The sequence below is a fragment of the Anolis sagrei genome, chromosome 3 (assembly GCF_037176765.1).
Source record: "Anolis sagrei isolate rAnoSag1 chromosome 3, rAnoSag1.mat, whole genome shotgun sequence".
Lineage (NCBI taxonomy): Eukaryota > Metazoa > Chordata > Lepidosauria > Squamata > Dactyloidae > Anolis > Anolis sagrei.
The window spans coordinates 211,458,696-211,483,987 of NC_090023.1; the positions used below are offsets into that span (position 1 = coordinate 211,458,696).

General features: G+C 36.5%; 1 protein-coding gene across 5 annotated transcripts in view; it reads left to right on the plus strand.

Moving 5' to 3' along the window:
• SORCS1 (sortilin related VPS10 domain containing receptor 1) overlaps positions 1 to 21,918 on the plus strand; it is a 512,256-nt gene extending 490,338 nt beyond the window's left edge. The window contains exons 24-28 of one of the 5 annotated variants that reach the window (XR_009631038.2): positions 9,330 to 9,429; positions 13,607 to 13,712; positions 13,813 to 13,973; positions 18,677 to 18,879; positions 20,346 to 21,918. Coding sequence is in view for 4 of the 5 variants with exons in the window: in XM_060768372.2 (XP_060624355.2) it covers positions 9,330 to 9,429; positions 13,607 to 13,712; positions 18,677 to 18,879; positions 20,346 to 20,410 (474 nt within the window). In the remaining variant the exon portion in view is untranslated. Of the gene's footprint in view, positions 1 to 9,329; positions 9,430 to 13,606; positions 13,713 to 13,812; positions 13,974 to 18,398; positions 18,446 to 18,676; positions 18,880 to 20,345 lie in introns of all 5 variants that reach the window. The other 4 variants (XM_067465847.1, XM_060768373.2, XM_060768372.2 and 1 more) reach the window with 4 other exon arrangements.
• The last annotated feature ends 3,374 nt before the right edge of the window (positions 21,919 to 25,292 follow it).

Genomic DNA, 25,292 nt, shown 5'->3' on the forward strand with positions numbered 1-25,292 from the left:
TGTCCTTCTTCCTGGAAGAAGGGAGTTTGACTAACTGGCCTGGGGCACCCCCTCCAACTCTAGATTCTATGAAAATGTAGAATTGGTTAATATTGGTTTCTATTGGTTAATATATGAGAGACATTCAATGAGATAACTTGTGGCTCTAAAAAATTGTTTTTGTCAAAACCTTTTTAAAAAAATCAATATATATATGATTTTTTCCCCCTGTAAGTTGGGGAAACAATCCCCTGTTATCTTGTGTCATTGTATAGGAAATTCGAAGAGATAGCTCCTGTAGTTTTTTTCTTTTTAAAAATGCTTTTTATAAAAAATTCCCCAAAAATCAGTGGATAAGTGAAACATTCTGAAACTTGATGGCCTAACAATGGTAAATATATTCTACCATTATAGCTAGTTTCGCCCCAACAGCTGTAAAAATGAGGGAGAAAGAAGTCAATGAAGTTTCTCCAATCACTGTAAGTATGAACAATCACTATAACAAAAAAGTAACAAAAATTGTTATTCTTGTTATAGTAATGACATTTTCACTAACTATAGTTTAGAAACATTTTAGAAACAAAATGCCAGCACCCCCTAATTTTGTAATGACTTTTTAAACATTTGTTTAATCAATCTCACATGCCTACTCAATACTATGAAATCATGGGAGTTGTAGTTTTACATGGTCTTTAGTCTTCTCTGTCAAAAAGTGTTGGTGCCTCACAAAATTGCAGCTCCCAGAATTCCATAGCATTGAGGCATGCAAATTAAAGTGATGTCAAACTGTATGAATTCTATAGGAAGGAGAAGGGGTCAGCAACTAGGCATTAAACAGTTTTGAAGCTAGTCAAGACAAATGAGATCCTTTCCCCAAATCTCTAAGATACGTAGTTTCATTTCTTTTCCTGTCTTCACTGTGATAACACTTGGTTACTTCCGTCTCTCCAACCGAAAAGCAATAAACATCTGTACTGATGCCTGCCTGGGTTTGACAGTTGTTGGAGTATGTTTGAGATGCATGGAGCTATCCATATGCACTGTTACTGTTGATATACTCCAGTGCAGAATAGCAAATTTGCATTGTCTGATCATTTGACTGGGTTCAATAATCTTGGAATACAGGCAGTCCTTGACTTACAAACATATGACTTCCAAATAATTCATAGTTACAAATGGGGCTGAGGCAACAGGAAGTTAGAGAAACCTTCCCCTAGGAAGGGAAATTTATTCCTGAAATTGTTATCATGGGGAAAAGGTGTTCCCACTGAAGCTTTATCACCAATCCTTATTTCCACAACAAACCAAAGTTTTCAAGAGATTATTATCACATGAACATAAAGGAAGGGGAAATTTTCTAAGCAGGGTCACAGACTGCAAAAACAAACATCACAGGGTGTTTCCCTATGCTATCCAAAGTGTGTGTGTGCAGGATGGGGGGGGGGGTTACACTTTAAAATGTACCTGTTTCGACATACATACATATTCAACTTAAAAACAAACCTACGGACCCTATCTTATTCATAACTTGGGGGTCTGCCTATAATGGGCTAAAATAACTCATCAGATATGCTTCTTCTACATTTGAACCTCTTTTCAGAGTCATTTACCTCTTTGTCTATTCTCTCCTGTTGTTCTGAGATAACCATGAATAAACGGAAGGTTTGATGCTCTCCAGCAACATTGTTTCTATAGCTTATGACATGATAATGATAATGAATTTTAAAATTATTTAGGGTTGGTAAGAACACTAGCGAGGAGAACACTTAACTGCTTTTGGTATGAACAAAGCTACTGGAAACTTTATCACTGTAATGTTTCATTCAATAAGATTTTATTATAAAGGAACGTGTAGGAGCCAAGGGGAAGGAGAAGTGATGGAGAATGGATGGACTGATTGCCTGGATGACTGATTTTCCACAACAGCTAGCTTTCAGACTTTATAGCTTCACAATCTTGTAGCTTGTTGTTTTGCTTTGAAAAATTAGAAGTAGCAATTAACTGAACACTCAGAGTTCTCAGTCGGTTCTTATCTGATGCCATCATTCATATTTCTTCTGATCACCTTTCAATATATGTTTCTCCTTATAAGTCTTATGTTGTATGAGGACAAAAGTTGTGCAGATGTGATTGTCATGTCTGCACATGTAACTACTCTTTTGGCTATCCAGGGTGATCTTTTTTGGCTGTGAAAAACTTTTTTTGCAAAAAGGGTGGGGATTTAGTCACTCTTGTTTCAAGATTCTTTTTTGTGCGTATATACAGTTCTCAAACTACAGGCTGCATTTATACATCGCTAAAAACTTGGGAGGATCTAATATAGGTACAATCATACATATAAATAGTATATACCAATATTGCCTTTCTAATGTTTTATCATACACACGCCAGTTACTTACATGAAAGGTAAAATATTGTAATGAGCGAAAGGAAATAATAATTGCATCAGAATGGAGATGTTTCTGTACAATAATTAATTTCATAAAATTTTCTCATTAAATGTAAGAAAAAAATGCTAGAACTGTTGTTTCTGAACGCATTTTAAAGTGAACCAAATCAAATCCTACTTCCTCAAAAGGCACACAGACCATGAATCAGTGAACTTTGAAACTGAATATGTCTTTGATTTTTGTGCTGCACTTTGCAGTTCAAAGATGCATATTTTATATTATGGATTCAGTTGAATACAAATGCATACAATTTAAATTCAAATTGTGAGGGTTTTAGAAAACGCAGAAAGCTTGACACATATGCTGCTGACAGGAACTGCAAACAGGCTTTTGAATCAATCCCTAAATTAAATAGGGAATATAGTACAGAATGAATTATAGAAGGACTAAAAGTATAGAGCAGGAGAAACTGTCTCATGCACAGTTGGGTGTGAATGTGTGATTCAAGCATGACATTTAAAAATCCCTCTAAAAATCAGGAACCTTTGTAGTTTTAACATATTTTGAGTGTTCTTTACCATAGATGTACTAAAATAATCTTTTCTGACATACAAGACAAGCAGCTTTCAGTTTCCACTAGAGGTCAGTATGATACCTACTCTCACAAGCGCACAGATGTATATGAGTTCAGATTTTTGTATACCCACATACTAGTCTCTTCATTCATACTCTTATTATTCTGGATGGGAATACTGTCATGAAATAAAGATTCCCATTGAAACTCAAGACTGAATACTTCATTTTATTTCCATATCTATGAAAATATATCATGTATATACGAAAGATAAGATTGGCTAAAATGCTTGTGCCTTTTCTTTGCATGTATTTATGTCACATCTGTCTTATTGATACTTAGTTTTTTTTAATGCAAGCTTATTCAGCTCAGTAAACTTTACTTAATTCAGATAAATCCAAATTCTTAAATAAAACCATATTCTATTATAAAATATACTAGCCACCTATTGAAAGTTCTATAATAGCTCTATCTGTAATCAATGCTATAAAGCAGGCATGGGCAAACGTTGGCCTTCCAGGTGCTGTGGACTTTAACTCACACAATTCCTAACAGCCAGCTGCGATTTCTGGGAATTGTAATCCAAAACACCTGTAGGCCTGAAGTTTTCCCACGTGGGCTATAAAGTATTGTCGCTTAAACTCTTGTTTGGCATTTGGATGTCTAGTTTAGCACGAACATTTAATAAGTTTTCAGGGATTCCCGATAAGCCTCATTTCCTAAGTCATGAAGCTACATAAAATGCATCTGTGTGCACATATGTATTTTGATTGGCAATCATATAGGTCTGCTTGTGTGCATACTTAAAAAATATACAGTATATAAAAAAGTCATTGTATACCATCAATACTGAAAGAAACTTTTTTCTATTAAATTTCAGTACTATTAACAAATATTTCAAAATACTGGAAAAGAAACATTCATATCCAATGATATTGCTATACAAAATCAATTTAAGTTAGTCATATTCCAATGGGAAATTGTTGTGGAAACCTAGCAAAACAAATGGGAATTGAATTAGAATACAATACAAATGTCATGGAATACTTTTTGTTTCATTTTGGTGAGGCTTTAGAAAGATTGCAGGCTGTAAACAGCATTCTATCTCAGTCCTATTACAGTACACAATCTCTGAGGAAATACTTGCAGGGGCCATATTACTTGAATTATTTTCACCAAACAATAAGAAATGAGAATAACAGAGGCCAAAATGATTTTATTTTCCTATTGTCCAGCTACATAGAACAAACATGAGAATGATATAATAAAACTAGCCAATTGGGTCACAGATGTTTTGCTGCCTGAAGCTTTCATCTGTTAGGACCAACATGTTACATTGGTTTGCTACAGTGCCTGCCTTCATATTCCTATCCTCCATCTTCAAAACAATCATACTTCTTTTTTGTTCATGGCTTGCAAAGCCAACTTTTCAACATCTGATTCCTGTATCACTTTCACTTTGAGGATGTGGGGGGAGTGCTGAGAGAATTGCTATCTTTTTCTTGGATTTGGCATTTTCCTTGACTGAACTTTCAAAACTGTCACCAAATTCTCAGTTTTCTGACAGTCTTGCTTATTCAGGTTCCAGTTTCCAAATTCATGTTGAGAAGCTTTTCCCAGTAAGTTTGGGTATTGTGCGCTCAGTACTCCAGAGATCACCATCTTTCTTTGCTGTCAACATGGCCTGGTTCTTTGGTTCAGCTTAATCCCATAACTGTCTCTTAAAAACCCAAGGAATATTTCCATTAACCTAATAGAGAACATGTATAGTAATGAGAGATCCTGATTAAACAACAAGTACACCAGTAGTTTGGAGAGAGAGAAAAAAAACAGAGGCTTCAAAAAACTAGGAACTTTGTTCTCAGTTAGAAAAATTACTTAGCATGCTAATTTAATCTAGGGAATTGTTGAGACAGGACTGGTGGGAAGAGAAGAAGTGGAAGAACATCCCAAAAAGTATCAGTTTACATCAGAGGGGATCAGCCTTGGTAGATAAGCAGGGAGGATAGTTAGGGTCATTCAAACTTTCTAATCCTATTTCTGATGCCCACAGTGAAGCATTTTCAGGAGTAAGCAGTGCACTGTTGCTTTTCTAACAAGATACACATTCTTAGAGGTATCCACTTTAAGCAAAGCTGTCTGTTGGAATCTTTTTAAAGAGATGAATGTAGAAGAGAAGCAAAGTCAGAATTATGCTGTAGGTTTCTTTCCATGGATGTACTTTCAGATAGCATTGCTGTCTTCAAAGAATGATTTCATTTTTGTCCTTACCACTCCAGTCTTGTAAATTGGAAGCCACAGATTGTACCTTATGTTTGGTTACCTTCAATTCATTTATTACTCCTTGAGTGCAGAGTACAGTGCTGTGGCTGCCATCCAAGATACCATATCATATTTTATTGATGTGCAACCAAGCTGGTGTTTCAGCCAGGGAACCATAACAGGCCACCTGTCTTTTTGGAAAATTTGGCACTTTTCTACACAGAGTTGATGTTATAGAACATTACGTCTCACGGCCATAAGTTCACTGCTGAACTGTTGCCATTGTTCAGCTTTCAGTGAAGAGTACTTGTAGCAGTATAACTTAGATATTGAGGTAGCTACCAAAAGAAGAATAGCCCTATTCTAGTCTACTGCAGTAATCTAGTAATTTTACAAATGTATATTTTATGGCCTAATAATCATTAAGTTTGATTGTATGTAAATGTTCTTTATGTTTGTTTACATCTCCAACTGTATTTTTAATAATAGATCTTTGAGCTTCGCAATGCCGCTTTGAGTCCCACCCATGGGAGAAAAGCGGGATAAAAATAAAGAAACAAGTAAAAAATTCTGCTGATTGAAAAAAAATGAAAATTATAGAGAAACATCATATGGATCTGATTCATGTATCAAGGACTTAAGAACTTATCAGATGTGCCATTGAAATGGTTGTGAATTGCAAGGTCCTGGCAGTGGTCGTGCATGGGACACGGGGAACTGTCATCCCATGCCCTGTTCTGTCATGGCTTCCTCTCTTCCTCATCTTCCTGTTTTTGGCGGCTTGACCCATCTTTCTGTATGAAAAGACAGAGAACCTGCTGATGTCTGCCGCTGCCATTTTTTTGGCAGCAGCACTTCACCCACAGGGCCACCCTGGAAATAGTTATCCAGGGTATGATGAGAGCCATCGGTCTCCATGGCTGAACCTCAAAAATCCATCTGCCGCCTCCAAAAAACATATGTGTGAAGAGGTCCTTAAATTAGAAGAGACTGAGCTGTAGAGAAGGTTATTTTTAAAATACTAACTGCTCTAACTTTGTTTTGTAATTATAACTAAACTTTGCAAAATAAGTTTAGCCTTTTCTAAGGCAATTTTAGGTTGGGAACAGATTTTCTTATATATAACAAAGAAAGCATAAGCTTTAACAATAGCATGGCTGATGATATATTAATATTGTCTGTGTGCTACAATGTCCATCACGTTCTCCTGAAGACATTAAAACACATATGTATATTGATGAGACTTATAAGCTCATCAATTTGGTGATGGATCTGGGCACTGTATGTTTTTACCCTGTTTCCCCTTCCCTTCTGCTCCCTCACCCATATTGTGCTTCAGTAGTTATATTTATATTTTAATGTACCAAACATACCAAGTTTGTATGAAAATGTGACTATTTCCTTTGCTGGTCAATGACCGAAATAAATGATTTGATTTGATTATAAGCTCATCACATGAGGTGAAATCAGCATTGTAGCATGCTGCCAAGATGCTTCCTCCTCAGAGCCAGCCAGACGCCATCACATGGTGTACAGCAACTTCTGGATCCATGGAGGAAGCATCCTGACAGTGTGGTAGGACACTTCCCATTGAACATGGGAGACTTCCCATGTTCCATAGAGAACAACGGGGCCAGTGTGGGGGCAAGCCACATGGTGACAATTCCCCACATGTGGGCAAGGTCCCACCTCGCTGTGGGCGAGGTGGGACTCAGGGTGCCAGGATTGCCGTCCTGCCTCATTTATTCGCCACGGAGGCTGGTGAATCACGTCACAAGACCTCATCAAAAGTTAGGTTCCTAACCAGTCTGGAAGTTGATTGTCTTATTGTCTGTGTATGTTCCCTAATGTCTTAAGAATCCTTAAACATTCTGATACATTGATTGTTATTACTGGTATTGGCAATCATTTCTAGTTCATTTGAGTATTTCAGTACTCCATGGCTGTAGGCATAAAAACCTGTATGTTTGTTGTTAAGATATATTATTATTTAACATCATCTCTGATTTGTCCCTGACCTCTGTGCTCTCACTCTCTCTCTAACTGAATTTGGTCATAGCAATTGGGTCTGTTTTTAAGTACTCCATTTTGTATCTTCTGTTATTTCTCACCTCATCATTGTTATTTCAAATACATTACTGAGCAAGAATTTTGCTCTCTTTATTTTGAGCTTCATGAATTATCAGCTTGTAAACCAGTTTCCTAATTATTATTGACCCAATAATAGTTCTCAAAAGCAATCCTGCATATGAAGTGCAAGTGCCAAAAATATTTTTAAAAAATCATTAAAGATAATAAAAAGATGATAAATCTATTACACTGAAAAGTGAAAGTCAGATAATGTATTCCCATCTGAGCAGTATTACAGATTTAAACTAAATGAACAAAATTAGAAAGAGTGAAAATGGCTGTAAAATGATGGGGATATCTTCATTTCCTCCCTAATAATTTCTCATTAACCTTTGAAGGCTTATTTGGGGGTGGGGGTGGGGGGATCACATTAGATGATTACATCATGTGGTGAATCTGTTCATAAAAATAGATTTTACATAGATCTCCCCCACAAGATGATATTTCTGACCTCCATTCAGTTTTTAGTAAAATATGAGGAAAATATAATGTGGATCTTTTTGTATGTAAATGAATGTTTGGGACATGGAATATTTCTGTTAAAAAGGAAGAATGTTGATTTTTTCAAAGACAGTGTTCTGGTTGTTAAAACTGTGATAGAAGCATAATGTGTGTGTGCTTCACTTGGCAAAGAGATAGAAGGTAATATTTCCCAGCACCATTTAAAAACTAAATGGTCAAATCTATTACTCACAAGCAAGCTGCTAAAACCGGTGCTGATTTGAACTTGGAACGTGGATAGCAATTTCAGTGTGTTATAGATAAGTATGGAGCTAAGAAGATGAGTTCAAGGCAACTCCGGGTTTAAATGATCCGAATGACATATATTGGGGGCGGGGGGGGGGGGGGGGGGAGACAAGCCTCTATTATTCTTATCATATGAAGCTATGCAAGGATGTCAAAATTCAATAATAATAATAAAATAACTTGATTTTTGTGCCCTGCTTCCATCTTCTCGAAGGGACTCGGGTCAGCTCACAAGGGGACAAGCCCGAGATTTGACATAATTAAAATATAAAAACAAAAATCATAAAAAACATTTCAACAATATAAAACAACTGGTGCAAATCACTTGCCAAAGGATAGCTTGGTGGATAAAGTGCTAAGCAGATGACAAAATTAGGACCTGGTGTGTGTGTGTAAGGAGAGCACTGCATCTCTAAAAGGGAACAGTGGTAATATGTAAGATCTAATTATGGAACAAATTGTAAACCAGCCTTATTTGGGAAACTATCTAATTGAAAACACAGTGAAAAAATCCATGTCTTTAGTTCTTTTTGGAAGGTGGACAAGGTGGGTGCCAATCTAATCACCCTGGGGAGAGAGTTCCAGAGCCGGGGGGCCACCACCAAGAAGGCCTTCTCTCTCATTCCCACCAAACACATTTGTGACAAGGGTGGGAGCAAGAGAAAGGCCTCCCCAGAAGATCCTAGAGATTGCGTAGGTTCGTAGGGAAAGATGCAGTCACAAAGATTCAAGATCTTTATATAGATGTCAACTTGAAGTTATAGCTTTCTTCAAATCCATAAGTTTCATCTCCAAATGGTAGAGTAGATTGATTGATCAATGAAAGAATTTATTCATAAGTATCGACAGATACAAATTTGCCAAAAGAAGGATATATTCAACAGCTACCATGGGTGGTACCATTTGAAAGACCTAGGAATCCGTCTGAGACAGCTGATTTGCAATGCCACCCAAAGATAACAGCATGTTAACTATAGTGTTTGTTTTTATTACCTTTTTCTGTTACAAAAGGTGAGAGGGACTTACCATTACTTTTCACTTCATTTGTGCAAGAGAGAATTGATCCATCTCAATCAACAGAATGTTTTGGACTGCCATGACAAGGGGATAATGTAATACCTGCATTGAGATTTTTTTTTCTACATACCTTTCCTATACAGTTGCTTAACATTCAATCACAATCTTTACCTTTGTGGTAGTCCTTGCATCATTTTACATCTGAATTTTCTTTATTTCTTTTTTTCCAGATTTCAGAAGTTTTGGCTCAGAAATTGAACCAAAACTCCATCCAATTTGACTTGAAACCTGGTGTTAGAATCTTTGTCCATGCTGCCCATTTAACAGCAGGTTGGTATTGATTCCTTAACATTTCAGCTCATGTTGCTAGCACAGTTTATTGTCAAGTCTTCACTGCAATGCTGTAGAAATGTTCTATTTTTTAAATACCTGAAAGCTTTGAGTTTCTATTATGGTGTATTGAATGTAATTTAATGGAATCACTGTCAGACCTACAGTGCAATTTCTGTGCGTCTACTTGAATGTAAGCCACCTTAGGTTCAATTATACTTAATTCCAGTATGTGTGAATGGAATTGCAGTCTCTGTAAAACAGTTCTCTGTTGTGAACAGACAAGTGCTTTCTAAAACCTTTGGCAAGAAACAGCTCTTTCTTTATTGTTTTTAAGAAAGTGGATTTGTCCAGAAAATTATGTGACTTGATATTGTATTTACTAATGTATGTTTAGAAATTTTAGCAAGAAAATTAACCCAAAATGATGGGTTGGCTTATCCATGGTTCAATTGCCTTCTCTGAGTAGAATGGTGAAAGGTGAGAACTTACTCTGTCCTGAGAAAACAAAAGAAAAAAGAAAGCACCAATCCCTTTACTCTCTCTGTTGTGCCACTGCTTCTGGGCTTTTTCAAAACCTTGGCAGGGAAATGGCTATCAAGGGGTCAAGGTTCTTTGTCTGCCTGTATTACAATTGGTGCTTTCCCCTCTCCGTAGAATGACTCAACTTATCCATGAGCCTTATAAATATTCATAATTTTGGCCACAGAACCTGCTTTCATCTTATACACAGGTATATCTGGTCATTACTCCCCTTTGATTTTTCACTTGTCCCATTGGCCTTTCATTGACCATTTCATTCAATAATGTTATTAAATTTCTTCTATCATGTTATTAATTTTCTAACTACCAAAGACTACTGGTAGTTGAGGATTTATGCAGAGTTATGCAGAGAACAGCATGCATGATTTCCCCCCCTTAGAATCGGTAGTAACAGACTTGGCTTCTCTTTGGAAGCATTTCTCAACACCCAAGAAACTGTTTTTAATCATTTTTTGCAATATTTGTAGACAATATTTGTAGACAATATTTCCATCCCTACACAATAGTATGTTCCAAGATTCTATTGATTTTATTCCATGTCCATGTTTTGAATAAATATGTGTACAACTTTGTTGATTGTGTGGAGATAGTTTCCAAGTAAATATGCCTTTACAATTTTAGATCCCAAATAGAGTACCCGTTTTGAAGAGATTTTAGTTCTTACTCCCACAAAAATGGTAAAAAAGGATATCTGCCTCCATAGTGCAACTCTGTCCACCTATAGGTATTGCATCAATTTGATTGATAGATATATAGGTAGACACACAGTGAGATAGTTAGGAACTCTGTATAAAATAAAAGCTGAAATCAAAGCTGAAGTATCAGGAAGACAGACATGCTGTTTCCATGGCATGCTGTCTATATATAAGGAAACAACTTCATTGTTTGTTTGTTTTTCACTGCTGGAACTTTCTCAGCTTGCAGCCTCAGAATGGTTTGTTCTGCAGGAACATTGCACCTACCTTCTGATTAGCTTCTTCTTTGTCACACTGATCAAGTCTAATTGGAAATATTATGACTGTGAGTAGATTTGGTTGGAAAGACTAAATGATGAATACATGAAAGATTCAAGTATGAGGGAAGTTTTTATTGATTTCTGCCTTCGTCAGTTTCCCACCAGTCTGGTTTATGCTGTGTAATGGGAGGTTGACTGAGAAGATAATGATATACTGGTATTCTGCCTTTGCAGATAATGATGCTGTTATATAAATAAATAAATTTTTGGTGGTAGTAGTGAAGATGATGATCATGTTTCTAATGATAATAATGATAATCATTTTATATAGTGCCATCATTATCTGCAGAGGCAGAAAATATTATCTGATGGCACAACCACCATTAAACAACATAAACCAGACTGGTGGGAAAGTACTGAAGCATGGGTAAATCAATAAAAAATTATCTCAGAACTCATATTTCAAGCATTCATCATTAATGCTCTTATTGCTCTAATCTCTCCTTCCCTTACCCTTACCCCTCCCCCTCCCCTCCCCACTTCTTCAAAAGTAGATATTATTTAACATTGCTCATAATATACCTATGAAGCACACCTTCCTTGCTGAAAAAAAACAAGCTTTCTGCAGAGAGTTCCAGAGATTTTTTTAAAAGAGTATAAAGGATGAGTCACTATTTAAGCATTTCCTGAACCAGATTTACTAATAACTTCTCTTGGGATCATAACTATATCCAATTAACAATACAGCAGCTACCTGCATGCCTGCTTTATAAATTGTAAAAAGTACAGGAGATCAGGTGAAATGCTGCATAATTTCTGTTACTATGAAATTGAAAGTGTAATATAAATAGGCATCTACCTTTTTTAAGTGGACACAGTTTTAAAAAGAAAAACCACACGCAACCCAGATGCATACAAAATTAAGGATCCGAATGTCCCACTTGCCTAAATTATCCAGTGTATTGCAGTGTATAGGCATTCAACCCAACCTACACTACATTCCCAGATCTTGGTAAGATTCTTGAGCTACATATTTTAGATTAACTTTATATAAACCAAAAGCATATGGAGGAGAGTTATTCAGAAGTGCTGTTGAATACCATGGTTATTCAAAAGTGGAACCATCAACAAAATTAATATCTCTAGGCTGAAAAATACAAATATTAGGTTTGTAATGTTTGTCTCAAAAACAAAAGCACGTATCATCACCTCCAAATTCTTCCCTGGCTTCAAATTATAATGTAAGGTTCTTCTCCACTAAGTTGCACTTGAACTCTTTCTCAACACTACTCCCTTTCTTTCCTCTACTATGATGTACTGCCCTACCTTCCTTATCATACAGCACATTTATAACACAGTGATTCCAATTTAACAACCTTGGTTCCATTCTGTGTAATCCCGGGATTTGCAGTTTAGGGAGGGATAAAAACAATCCTCAACCAGGGAACTCTAGTGCCTCACCAACTACAAACCCCAAGATTCAGTTAAAGTAGAATCACAGCATGTTAATAATTATATATTATATGTCTACAGCTACAGACAGTTTTAAAAATGAAGGAGCTTGTGAATTGCCAGTCATGCTTAACAAAATACTCAACACATTAGGTATTTCTAAGATAGTGTGGGCAGGTAGGCCAAGTCCAGGTTTGTCATTCATTTCCAAACAATAAATAACAAGTTTTTTTGTAATTAGTCCACTGCTTTTCTGGAAAAGCTGGTCCTGCCTCAGCCAGCGATTGGAATCCTCTGTATATACCCACATATCTCTTCACATATTACTGTGGTTTGGATCTTGAACATGTGAAAATCCAAACTTTAAAGCAGTGATAACCAGTACACAAGATACATGCATTCTTTGCTCTCTTTAAAGAACGTTAATTTTTGCCTCTACTAAACTCATATTCTGCTATGATAAAGAATATCGTAATGCTGAAGCAGCAAAATTTCTTGAAGAGCAAAATGCACTAGGACTCTCCAAAACAAAACACACACAGTCTGCACACTTTATTATTTCAAAATACGGCTTTTATTGCTGCCAGCTGAAATACAGAATGTCATTGGTACAGGAGCAATTTTAAAACAAAAGGCAACTTTTTTGGATCATCGTCCAAATTTGAAATTCAGAAAAAAAGCAGAACCAGAATGCACTTCTAAAAGGGATTCATCATTGAATTGTGGACATTCCTACTTTTGTGCTAGAGCCTTAGAAGAGTAAAGATAGCAATTTTGAAACATGCACAGATCATTTCACAGCTGTAATGCTTTCATTTATTTAACCTTGGCTTCTGAATGGAGTGCCAAAAATAAATATGTTATATTGGTAGTCTAAGAAAATAATAACTATGTAAGTTGTTGTGTACCTTCAAGCCATTTCCAACTTATGGTAACCCTAGGTAATCCTATCATGGGATTTTCATGACAAGATTTGTTCAGATGGGGTTAGTCTTTGCTTTCCTCTGAAGTTGAGAGATTATGGCTTGAGCAAAATTGACTAACGGTTACCATGGCTGACTAGAGATTTGAACTTTGTCTACAGAGATGCTGTCCAATTCTAAAGTTACTAATATACCATGTTGTTTCTCTATCAATGTAGGGCTGCTAAAACAACAAACTTATAATTTTGAATTTAATAGAATAATTGGAACCTGATTCTCTAAACTTTTTTTCTGATTTTTCCAGCTCCACTCATAGATGTCACACCTAGCCACAGTGGTTCAGCTATGCTGATGCTGTTATCCGTGGTATTTGTGGGATTAGCAGTATTTGTAATCTACAAATTCAAAAGGTATGATGTCCTCCTTCTTTAATTGCTATTCTTCTGGAAGGTGTGAAAGCAAAAAGAGTCTCAGCGTACACACCAACAATGGTTTCTGTTAATGTTTTAGGAAGATTCCTGGCATTAATGTTTATGCAAAGATGCAGAATGAGAAAGATCAAGAGATGGTCAGTCCAGGCAGTCAAAATGAAAGCATGCCTAATGTCCCTCAAAGGGAGCTGATGACCCCAGAGCAACTAGTAGATGAGAAGTTGGAGACCCGGTCCATAGGTAAATAAATTATAGCACCCAACAATTGGTCAAAGTCTGCCTTCTGACTGGCAAAATCTATTCTGAGTCTCCCAACCTTCTCTGCTAAAACACTCACTATTCCCACTGTTCAGTTAATCTCTCTAGTTTGCTCTAAACTAATTCCAAAATCTTTCCTCTTTCTGTTCTGCTTAGTGAATAAGAAAATTGACATTGGCATTTTGTCATCACTATAATCTCTCTCTCTGAGTGTGTCTGTCTGTCTCCCTCTTATAAAATGCACTTGTATGACTGTTGTATAGCAAGGAAAAAAATTATAGCTTCTTCTTTGTAGTTTCAGACATGAAATTCAGTTATAATGATAAAATTGTACTAGTTACTTGACAAAGTTCAAAATCCTCCTGCTATCCTGTTTTTATATTTAAAAAACTATTTCTATTGTATAAAAGTGTTGTTGTTTTTTTTGGGGGGGGGGATGATTTATTCCCATCTTACATTGTAGGGAAAATCCATATACTGTACAGTACATGCTAAATGTTTAAGTCCATATAACAACTGAATAAACACATATAATACAAAAGCATCCGATAAATGTTGTACTTACAGAATGTTATCTCACAAGCAGCCATGTCCCACCAACATTGTTGTTAACTACTAGTCTTGGAAAACAGACATGCAGACTTACTTTCTGTCATTTAACTCCAATACCATTAGCTTTGGGGGGGGGGGGGTGATGTTGTGGATCACAGTAGTCTGAGAAGTTTGCAGCTACCTGAAAAAAAAACCTTAATTATTTTGGTTTGACAAAATAATGTTGTGTGGGTTAGGTTAAGGCCACTTTCTTAATAGTAGTCCTCAATTAGTAGTCCTCAATTAACCAAGTTGCTTTTGGCTGGCAATCTATAGAATTTCATCAAAGACAAGAGCCAGATGATTGCAGTCAAGACAAACAGAAACAGAACAATCTTTGTGTAGATGAAGTTTTGTGTGAAACTGTGATATTCACTAAAGCGTACATTACTGTAGGCGGCAAATAAGCATTTGAGCAATAAGCAGACTTTAAATTTGCCACATATTTGCCCCTGATCAAAGGGGTGGGAAAGCCAAAATATGACAGCGTTCTCCCCAGCTGCACATATAATGCAGGCTGATGGGATCTCTATGTGATTGATTAGCTCTTATGAACCTACCTATTACCAAATCAAAACATTGATTAATTTAGAATTTAGAATACAGTCAGTGCCCACATTTAGAGGTTTAACTTTTGCGGATTTGATTGTCTCCAGGAATCTGTAGATCCTCCAAAGCAATTATGTGATCAGTGTTTTGTGGAAGTTAATCATAGCACCATGTTGGAAGACCTAGAGGTGCTTAGAAAGGTGTTCTTTTGGGGTTAAAAGAAACTTTTTAAATTCACTCTTTTCCTGCTTTTGTGTGGGCCTTGAACCTCAGACTAGTGGATTTGAAAGGATGACTGTAGTCTTAAATCTTTTTACTTGGGTCTTGGTTTTTCTGCCTGTTCCTTTAAAAAAATCAACTAGAAATGCCTGGGATTGAACCTAGGATCTTCTGCATTCAACGCATGTGCTAGAACACTAAGTTCCACCCCCTGTACATTGTCACTAACTGCATCATTTCTTATGTTCACTATCTACAAGTTATTTTTCTTAATCATATTTCTGCCTACTCAATACTGAATGTATCCCTATTTACTGTGGATGAATATTGAATATTTCCTTTTTGATTACTGTATGTTTTTCTTGATTGAGATTCCTGATTTTGCTTTACCATTTTGACTATTGCAAGACCTAGTCTGATTTAGCCTTATAATTGGACTTCGTCCTCATTCACTCTGAGAAAAGATAGACCACAGTGTTTTTATTGATTTTTCTCCTTTTAATTCCTCTGTGTAATACACCTTTCTTTAATTGCCTGAGGAATCTAGGAAATGAGATTTTATTGTCAGGGTTAGGTGAGAACAGCATATATATGAAGATTGATAAATGGCTGCCCAAGATGTGTCCATTTGCTCCAAATGTTCTCAGTGCTCCCCTAAATTTGCAAATTATCATCTGGGGAGTCCCATGTTTCCAGCTGAATGTCACTGAATTGTACTATAAGTGTTTTGGCAGTATTGAAAATGTAATATTCTGCCTCAGTCCAAGATATAAATTGGATCACTTCTGTTTCTTTTTGCAGTCAACAATTCATATTCAGCCTGTAAAATGGAGTGGCCGACCATGGAAGGTTTGGGGCTCACACTGACAGGCTTAACCTACTCCACTGTACCTCCAGCAGAATGTATTTTTGCATCAAAATAAGAGTATCACATACACTTAGGGAATATGTAATATAAGAAACTCTTCAAGTCATGAAGGGCAAGAAAAATTCACCTACAAATTGCCAAACTGCCAAACAATAAGAAAATGCTATAAATGGTAATTTTCCAGAGTACCCCTGACAACTCCTGAGACATATAATGTGTCATAACGGATACATTATGTGTCTCAGGAATTGACAGTGTTAATAACAACAAAACTATGACTCTCCATTCCCCATTTAATTTTGCTGAATGTGATTTGCTCATCTTTTTACAGCCATGTCCATAAATGTTTTCATTAAACATTGAAAGCAGGTCATAGAATATCACCTCATCTCCTACAGCAAATTCCTCAACTTTAAATAGCAAGTACATATATTAGAATATGTTGTATATTTAGTGGTTCAGCTACTGAAACAGATAGTTATATTTAAAAAACCTTCTTAATTGTGAAATACAATATTGCCTAGTGGGTTAAGTGTTAGACTAGGACTTTAAATGAAGGAAAGGAGTAAGGTAAGAAATCATTAAAAAATAGCTTTGCTTTAACAGTTTTCTTGGCACAGAAAGTATGACATCATCAGTGTAGTAAATATAAATAGCAGCAGGAGTTTCTCACACACATTGAACATATACACATAGTGTTCAACCATAAATAATGTTGGGAGAAGAAAAGCACATGAGATAAGATCACAAAAAGCACTGAACCACAAAAAACTATACAAAAAGAAATGAGTAAAAGAAAAATAGCAAAAAATGTGAACATAGTTAGATCAGGAACTGAAGGCCAACCAAAAGTATGATTCCAAAAGAAAACCGATGCAGCAAAGGAAGTGCCTTGTGAGCTGAAATTGAACAACTAAAGGAGAAATGTAGCGAAAGAACGGCAAGGCTCAAAGGACAAAATTGTGGAAAGAAAAAGGAAGCTTTGCTCACTGGAGAATGAGAATAACACAATCAAAGTATTAAAGAACCATGAACGTGAGCATTTAGCTGCATTCTATCACTTCTGCCTGCAAACTCAAGCCACACAAACCTCTTCTAGTATCTCAGGGTGCTTCCAGATAGTGCCAAAACTAATACCAAAGCAGGTATAAATAACCCACTTCGGTGCAGGTTTCTATCCGCACCTGCTCCCCCAAGTCCAGGTTTTATTTTTATTTTTTTTGTTTTTTTTTTGGGGGGGGGGGTTAGCTACATGCCCTGCCAGGTCAACCTTTGCCCCCTCATTCTCTTCCCCAAAACTTACCCCAAGGGCTTGCCAGGCATGGAAGGCCTCTCCGGAGAGCTGTGGAGTCACTTCAGAATGATGCTGGAGAAGAGGAGTGGAGAGGGAAAATTCCTTCTCCCACTCCCTCTTCTCCAGTGTCATTCTGAAGTGAGTCTACAGCTCTTTAGAGAGGCCTGAAAAGTCCATGGAGTAAGTTCTGGGGAAGAGAATGGGAATCTGGGATAGGAGGGGGGCTGCCATCCTGCTCCTCCATGCTTTTGGAAGTCCAAAGAAGTGAAATGGCTGTGGGGACTCACACTCGAGTAATCCTGATAAGGAGTCCCCAGAGGTTGAATACCCCATTAGACCTGGGCCTTTCAGGAATGCCATGATCTAATTAATTCTGAATTAAATCATTTTTACCAGAGACATCATTTGGACACCTCCAGAAAAAAACTAAGACAGTTCCCGCTTTTTGAGACTGTCTGGAAGGGCCCTTTATCTCTAGTTTTGTCCCCATATGTGCTTGAAAAATGAACATCTCTCAGCTTTATTTCAGCTTTGAAACCTCCTTGGCATAGCAAATTTGGATTTTTTTTTTGCCCTCTCCTTGAAGAAGGATGTAAAGCCATAGGAATGTCAGAATGAAAATAAATATCAAGGGGAAGTACAGTCCTTAGGATTAAACTTTTCCTCATTTCTACAATTATTTTTTTCTAGAAATATATGTTTAAATAATTATCAGGCAATGTTAAGTTTTTTTGCCTTCCAAGCAATCACAAGAGAAAGCATCCTAAATAGTAGACAAGTGATTTTTCATGTGCTGTGTCAAACAAAAATCTTTCACCACTTCTGCAAAAAACAAAACATGATAAAGGTGTTGTATAGGTTAAGCCCAAGTCTATTTTGTGTATAGGTAGAAAACTGTCACAGAGAAGTGACTTCCTCAATGCAGACTAAGAAGTAAGAGATCCACAACAGGGAAGGGTATTCAGTTTATCAATTCTTCCAAAAAGATACTATCTCTGAACATACTTTTTTTAATCAAGTGCATGCAAATATTTATTTGTTTATTACTATGTGGCTTTTATTTCTTAATAATCTTTCCTTGCTTCTGTCTTCGCACTAGTAGAATAACATGCAAGAATTATGCTTTTAATTCCTCTAACTATTTCTAGCTGGGGTTGTTTGTAGGGTTGCCAGATTTCCAAAGACCAATTCTTGTACACAAGAGGCTATTGGGAGGAAAATTTCCTGGACATCCTGGACGCCAACCAACGAGCGTGACCAGACAGCCAAGGACTGCCCAGGGTCCAGAACCAGACAGTGCATAGACTGTTGCCCTGCCGATGAGCATGATGGTGGTCAGATGTATGAGGAGCGCTCGCCAAGCGCAGGTGTGCTGGGTTTGCTGACCTGCCGACTATTAGACTGGCAGTCAGCTAAGTGGAGGGGGTGGTGGTCTAGGCTGCTGTCTACGTGGGGAACAGACCAAAGCTTCGATGTTGGGGAAATGAGTGGGCAGTTTGCAGCCCTTTCAGAGCTGCCAGTCACAAGACTTGATTATGAACCTTGTCCTGGACACTGGACAAAGCTGGCAATTCCTATACTGTCTAAGTCAACCATGGATATCTGGCAACCCTATTTTGAATCTATCCCTTGGCTTAATCTGAGCCAATCTCAGCCTGAAAGTGGTTTGCAATGCCGGGCTCAGCCTTAGTCAATGTGTGTGTTTGTGCGCATGCTCTAAAAAATAGCCTGTGAGGATTGTCTTTCTCTCTCAACTCTTATAAAAACCAATTCCAGTATGTCTGGGATTAAAGTGTTTGTATAATGTAGAACTGTATGTGGATTTCTACTTACACAGAAGAGCTATTTTCTGAACCTGAGTTAAAAGACATCCAAGTGGATTCTAGTTATTTCTCTTAGTGCTAGTGTAATTGTTATTTTCTATGAGGCCTTGCTTGTTTTGCCTCTTGTGGACCAGATTAGGTGGAACATAAATGCCAAATAAATAAATAGTAATTGGAATCTACACATGCTTCATATAATTAATCTGTTTCTCAACTATTTACAAAATGCAGATGGATTTTCTGCATTTTATCATGATTCTATGGATTTGCAGAAAATTTTATAGGGAAATTTGAAAGAGGGAAATTCAGAAATATCCTTAATATTGATTTTTCTTATTTGGCAACTAACAATTCTCTATGCAAGTGTTGTGGCCTACAAAGGCTGCCATGTTTGTGTGAAGGATCTAAGGTTGTAGTAATGGAAGACATTAGTGAAATGTCAGCATAAATTCAATGAGGCAGGCATATTTTCTCCTAGAAGGTCATAACTTAAGTTCATTTGAATTCAAAGTGAATTTTGCTACAGGATTAGGGTTCAAAATAATGAATAGTCATACAGAAGAAACATTGTCATGCTAACTTTCAACTTATTCCTCCCTCTGTAGAAATTAACCACTGCCCATTTGACATATACTGTGTCTCTGCTCTTTGGGCAAAGACAAACATCTCTTCAGATTGTCAAAACCCAGGTACCTTGCATCTTATTTTGAAAGCAATTAAAGGCCTTGCATATTTTCTCAGAGGACTACTATTGCCCCAGTCCATTTTTTTCTTTCACATTTTGAGTCACAATTTCACAGGTTAAGATATTAGCACAGGAACAAGTAGTTATGAATATATGAGCTTCTTCTGAAAGGAACAGCAGACATTTGAGGTGCAAGTTATACTTATGAGCAAAAGTTCAAGGTCTAAGGCAAATGGCAAAATATTAAGATACTTTCAGTTTCCTTAATAACTGTATGCCTAACTCTGCTTTCTTCTTCTTCTCTCTCTCTTTCTCTGTGCTACAGGAAGTATTTCCACAGTTGCTGAACCTCAAAGCACAAAAGAAATCCCCACTTGTATAAATGTTTGAAACAAGGACACCGATCAGTCTCTATCCCCTTTACCCTTAAATATAAATATATATATGTATAAAGAAAGAAAGAAACCAACTGCTTTTGGACTTTTTGATTCTTCTGATGACAAAAGGGTTTTTAGCTTTAAACCTGTGCATGTGGATGTCATTTGGATAACATATTTGGAACTGCAGTGTACAGGTACTCTATTTTAATGGAGTAAAAGGAAAAGGGAAAAATATCCTCTTAATCCTCTTCTCTCTTCTTTTCTAATCAAGGTTTAATTTGTAGATGATTCATACTGATATAGGCCAAGAATGTGCATGGGGAATTTGGGGGAGGGCATGAAGTGGGGTAAAGGTTATTGACTTTTCCAGCATCATTTTTGTGCTTTTAGCACAACAGGATTGTAGGAGGATTTGTCACTAAAGCCTACATTCCAAAAATACATCCAAGAACTGCCCTCAAGTTTAAAGGCATCACAATGTTCTCATGGGTTTTACTGTCTTGCCATTTTATTGTTTGTTCATCTCTTTTGTCTACAATAACTGCTCTAACTTCTTCAGATATAGAGTAGGTCCCCAAAGCAGCTCAGGTTCCTTTCGTAATAGAGTATTATACAGAGGTATAACCCATCTTTTTAGTACAATGAAGAAATAGTTCCCCTCACAGTCACATGTATGAAAGCATAGCTACACTATTTTATGTCTGCTCTTAGAAGATACCATCGGTATGAAACATTTCATTGTCTGTTATTTTGTGGAACCCTTTTGAGGAAGGAAAGGATATGTTCTTTAGCCACACTCAGTAATGACATCCACAGATTCAAGCTGTTTTTCCAATATCCAAATAATTTTGTTCTAACAATAGTATTTAAGATGGGGAAAAGTGGTTCAGCAGAAATATAATTTCATTAATGCATATTTTCTGTATTCATCCTGGCCCATGGAGGCACTTGGTGGAGCAGTGTAATGGTTGGGGTCACTTCTCACCTTCTAGCCTCTTAACATAATTTCTGCCACCACACCTAGTCACAATTATATAGAACTGGCAACACTTGGCAGTTGTCATAATGCTAAAACATATCAGGGATGTGACTAGAATTCTAAAGATTGCTTTCTATTTTTTTCACATGAAATAAATGAATTTTTGACCCAATCTAATAAACTCCAAGAAAGTTTATATCTTAATCTTTAGAAATCCTCTGCGATTTTTGCTACAAAATTTGGCATCACTTATGTCTATAGTTGTAGTATTCAAGATGATGGGAACTTAGTCTGATCACTGTATAGTAAACCTCACAGTTCTAATAGGCCATAGAAGTCCAATATTAGTGAAGTTATTTTTATAGGTCAATTTGAATGTTTTCTTTTTCTTATAACGTTGGACCGACAGCTAATTTTAAAATGACTTTTTGATGTAATTTTTTCCCTCTTGGTTGATTACAATGTAGTGTAATGTATAATTGCTATTGTTTATTGCTTTTACAGTCATATTTATTAAACAGATTCTGTCTCTAAAGGAAGACACAGATGTTTCTATTTCTCATTTATCTCATTGTGTTTGGGTGTGACTTCATTTTTTATTTATTTTGAGATTACCAAGTGCATGTCATAATACCAAAGCAAATAATAACTATCCTGGGGTGCATCTCCAGATGCCATGTATGCCATGACCGATCTTAAGTCGGGTCCTCTGAATCAGCCCTGGGAAACCATATAGCCCAGCAGCACCCTACCTGGTTTGACTCTGTTACAGGAACACACTTTCCATCACAAACCTGTTTCCTGTCCTGGTGGTGAACACAGGGCATGAAATGGCTGGTAATCATCACTCACCGCAAGTGCGGACACTGGCTGGAGTGCCAGTGATCAGAGATGGCAGTAGGGAAAGGAAGGCTTGCAGACAAAGTCGTTGAATTTCCAATGCTTTCAATAGAATAGTAAAACAAACGTTTAAATCACTACCATTGACATCAGTGGGCCAGTTAATAACAGAAACCTTCAATCAAAAACAAAAAGAACTTTATGCAATATTGTAGCTTTTAAATTGCAGTTTGTGGTGCTGACTTTAAAAAAACAAAATAAAAAGTTTATAAATTCAATATTTTTGTATTTTTTGTTTTGATTAAGACTGGAAGTGGATGATCCAGTGTGATTCTTTTTAGTGTTTTTGAGCATATTTCCAGTTTTCATAGCAGCAAACTATTTTAAATTTACTGCAAGATTTCAAGATCTCTTTTAGAGTGGAGAACACTGCATTAATTCCACACACAGAACACTGCATTAATTCCACTTTAACTGTCATGAATCAATGCTATGGAAACATGAAATTTGTAGTTTTACAAAGTCTGTAGCTTTTTCAGTAAAAAATGCAGGCTCCTCAAAAATCTATAAATTGCACAATACCCATATATAAGAATAATATTAATGACTGAAGTAAGAATGGAAAGAATGTCCATTATTCATTTCCTGGCTGAGTAAAGTGATTTCTGCTGTTTTCAAAACCCCTGCTGGGAAGAAAAATAATAATTATGAGACTACCATAAAATTTGTGATCCTTCCACATTATGTGTCTGTGTAAAAATACCATGTTTTGCATATATACATTTTCTGTACAAAAAAAGTGTTTCTTGCACAGAAAATAAATGTTGGATTATATTGCAGTGGAGATAAATTGGATTATCTGGTTTGATCCAGCCTAAGAGACAAGGCAAATAGTAGCGACAAGAGAAAAAAAAAGGATCCCATTGTTAAATTGTAAACAAACCTCCAGGTTCAGATCATACTCACTGAAGAATTATTAAATAGCTCAAAAGTATAACTGTATATATTCTAAGGTCCCTTCCACACTGCCAGGGGCGGCTCAACCATTATGCAAAGTAAGCATTCGCAGTATATTTGATTTTGCCCAGGGGCGCTCTTGAGGCACTCTTGGGGAAAATAGACCTTGACATATGCAAGTTGTAGTTACTGGGATGTATAGTTCACCTACAATCAAAGAGCATTCTGAACTCCACCAATGATAGAATTAAACCAAATATGGCACACAGAACTCCCACGACGAACAGAAAATATATATCAGTGATTGGTTGGGGGGGGGGGGGGGCGCCAAAACACTGTTTGCTTACACTTGAAAGTTATCTAGGGCCGGCTCTGCACACTGCCATATAAAATCCAGATTGTCTGTTTTGAACTGGATTATATGGCAGTGTAGAAAGGGCCTAAGATTAATATAATGGCTTTGAGATCAGTGGCTGCCTTATTTCAGACAGTAAGAAAAAAATTAGAAGAATGCCAAATAATTAGTTTTAATATTGACACTTATGGTTCTTTGGTTGGATTGGTGATGCCACCTGTGCCTGTAGTCAATGAAGGGCAGAATATAGCTCACATTCAATACTCATCTTGGGTCTCCAAATATATTGGGTTTTTTTTTCTCTATTCAGGAAAGTAGTACAAGATGATACATTTTGCATCTTCCCATTTGCTGAATGATTCTCACATGCTGTGAGATTAACTATATATCAGTTTCCACTGAGATGGGGTAATCAGTTTCCAAGCTTCTCAGAAAGTGCTCTAGCTTTCTTAATTTCATGTCTGCTTTGTAAATTTCATTTCGATTAGCAATTTTTTGTTTCAGAAAATACATTACATACTGCTTTAAAAAAAGGTCTTGGACAAAATCTTTACTTAGTATAGGCTATATATATATAGTATTTCATTTAATATTTTCCTATACACTAGTATAGGAAAATTCTAAATATAGACCATCAATTTAATGAAATGGGGAATTTAATTCAAAAGTACATGTTCATGTTGGCCATGTAATATAGATATAAATGCTCAAATATGAAGAGAACCATGACTTTAGATCTTATGACAAAGCTAAACAGGGAGGTTTTGAAAAAGATCAGCAAAGCAATGAGAAGGAAGAAGGAGTTCCTTTGGATCAAACTTTTCCAAAAGGGACCAACCTCAATTCATCTAACTGAGAGCGGCATTGAAGAAGGCAGTAGGTGAATTTTGACTTAAATATTGTTTATCTTATCCTAAAGGGGACTTGGTAAATGATTTAATGCACAGTTCAAAACACATCTTTTTTATTAAGCTGTGGCTATTCCTAGAAACTATGAAATAGATTCTGAGTTTACAAAATGTAATATCAGATATGTTTTTCATATTCCTATGCAGCTTTTTGATAGTGTTCATTGGTACACACTGTATAAGTGAATCAACAGTACTTGTTAGATAAGATGTGGGATTGATAAAGAGGCATTGGTCTATTGGGAATTTATTTGGTTGGAAGTTTTGCAATGACATGTTTCGATAGGAGAAGGTGACCTTTCATGACTAGATCATACAAGATGATCTAGACATGAAACCCACTTGCAAACCCTGCAAATGGGTATGGGAGACTATTTGGCACATTCGTCTATTTTTCATGAGTGGAACTTCTCAAGGAAGATAGTATTCTTAATCAGTTAAGGGCAACACAACATTCTAGACAATCTCCAAGAGACCTCTATTATGTGGCCTTATAGAGGAAAGGAACTAAGCAGAAACTGAATTCATTTTGTGGCAGGTTAGTGCAGCAAGTGAAAGCTTGGTCAATAATTGGTGATACTTGACCATGGCCAAGAATGCTCCTGCACAATTCAATCTTGAGTGTTCTGAAATGTCATTATTGCTGAATTTAGGTGCAACCATTTGTACTCAAAAGAAATCATCATCTTTTCTTCTGCTTGTTTTCATGGGCAAAGTTCCTTACTGTATTTATTTTCTTTGAACTTAATTGTTCTCAACTAACTAAAGAAAAAAAGTAGTAAAATATGATCCATAGTGGTCAGTGCTAGTGTTTTGCTAGTTGCCTCTAGATCAGTGGTCCCCAACCTTTTTT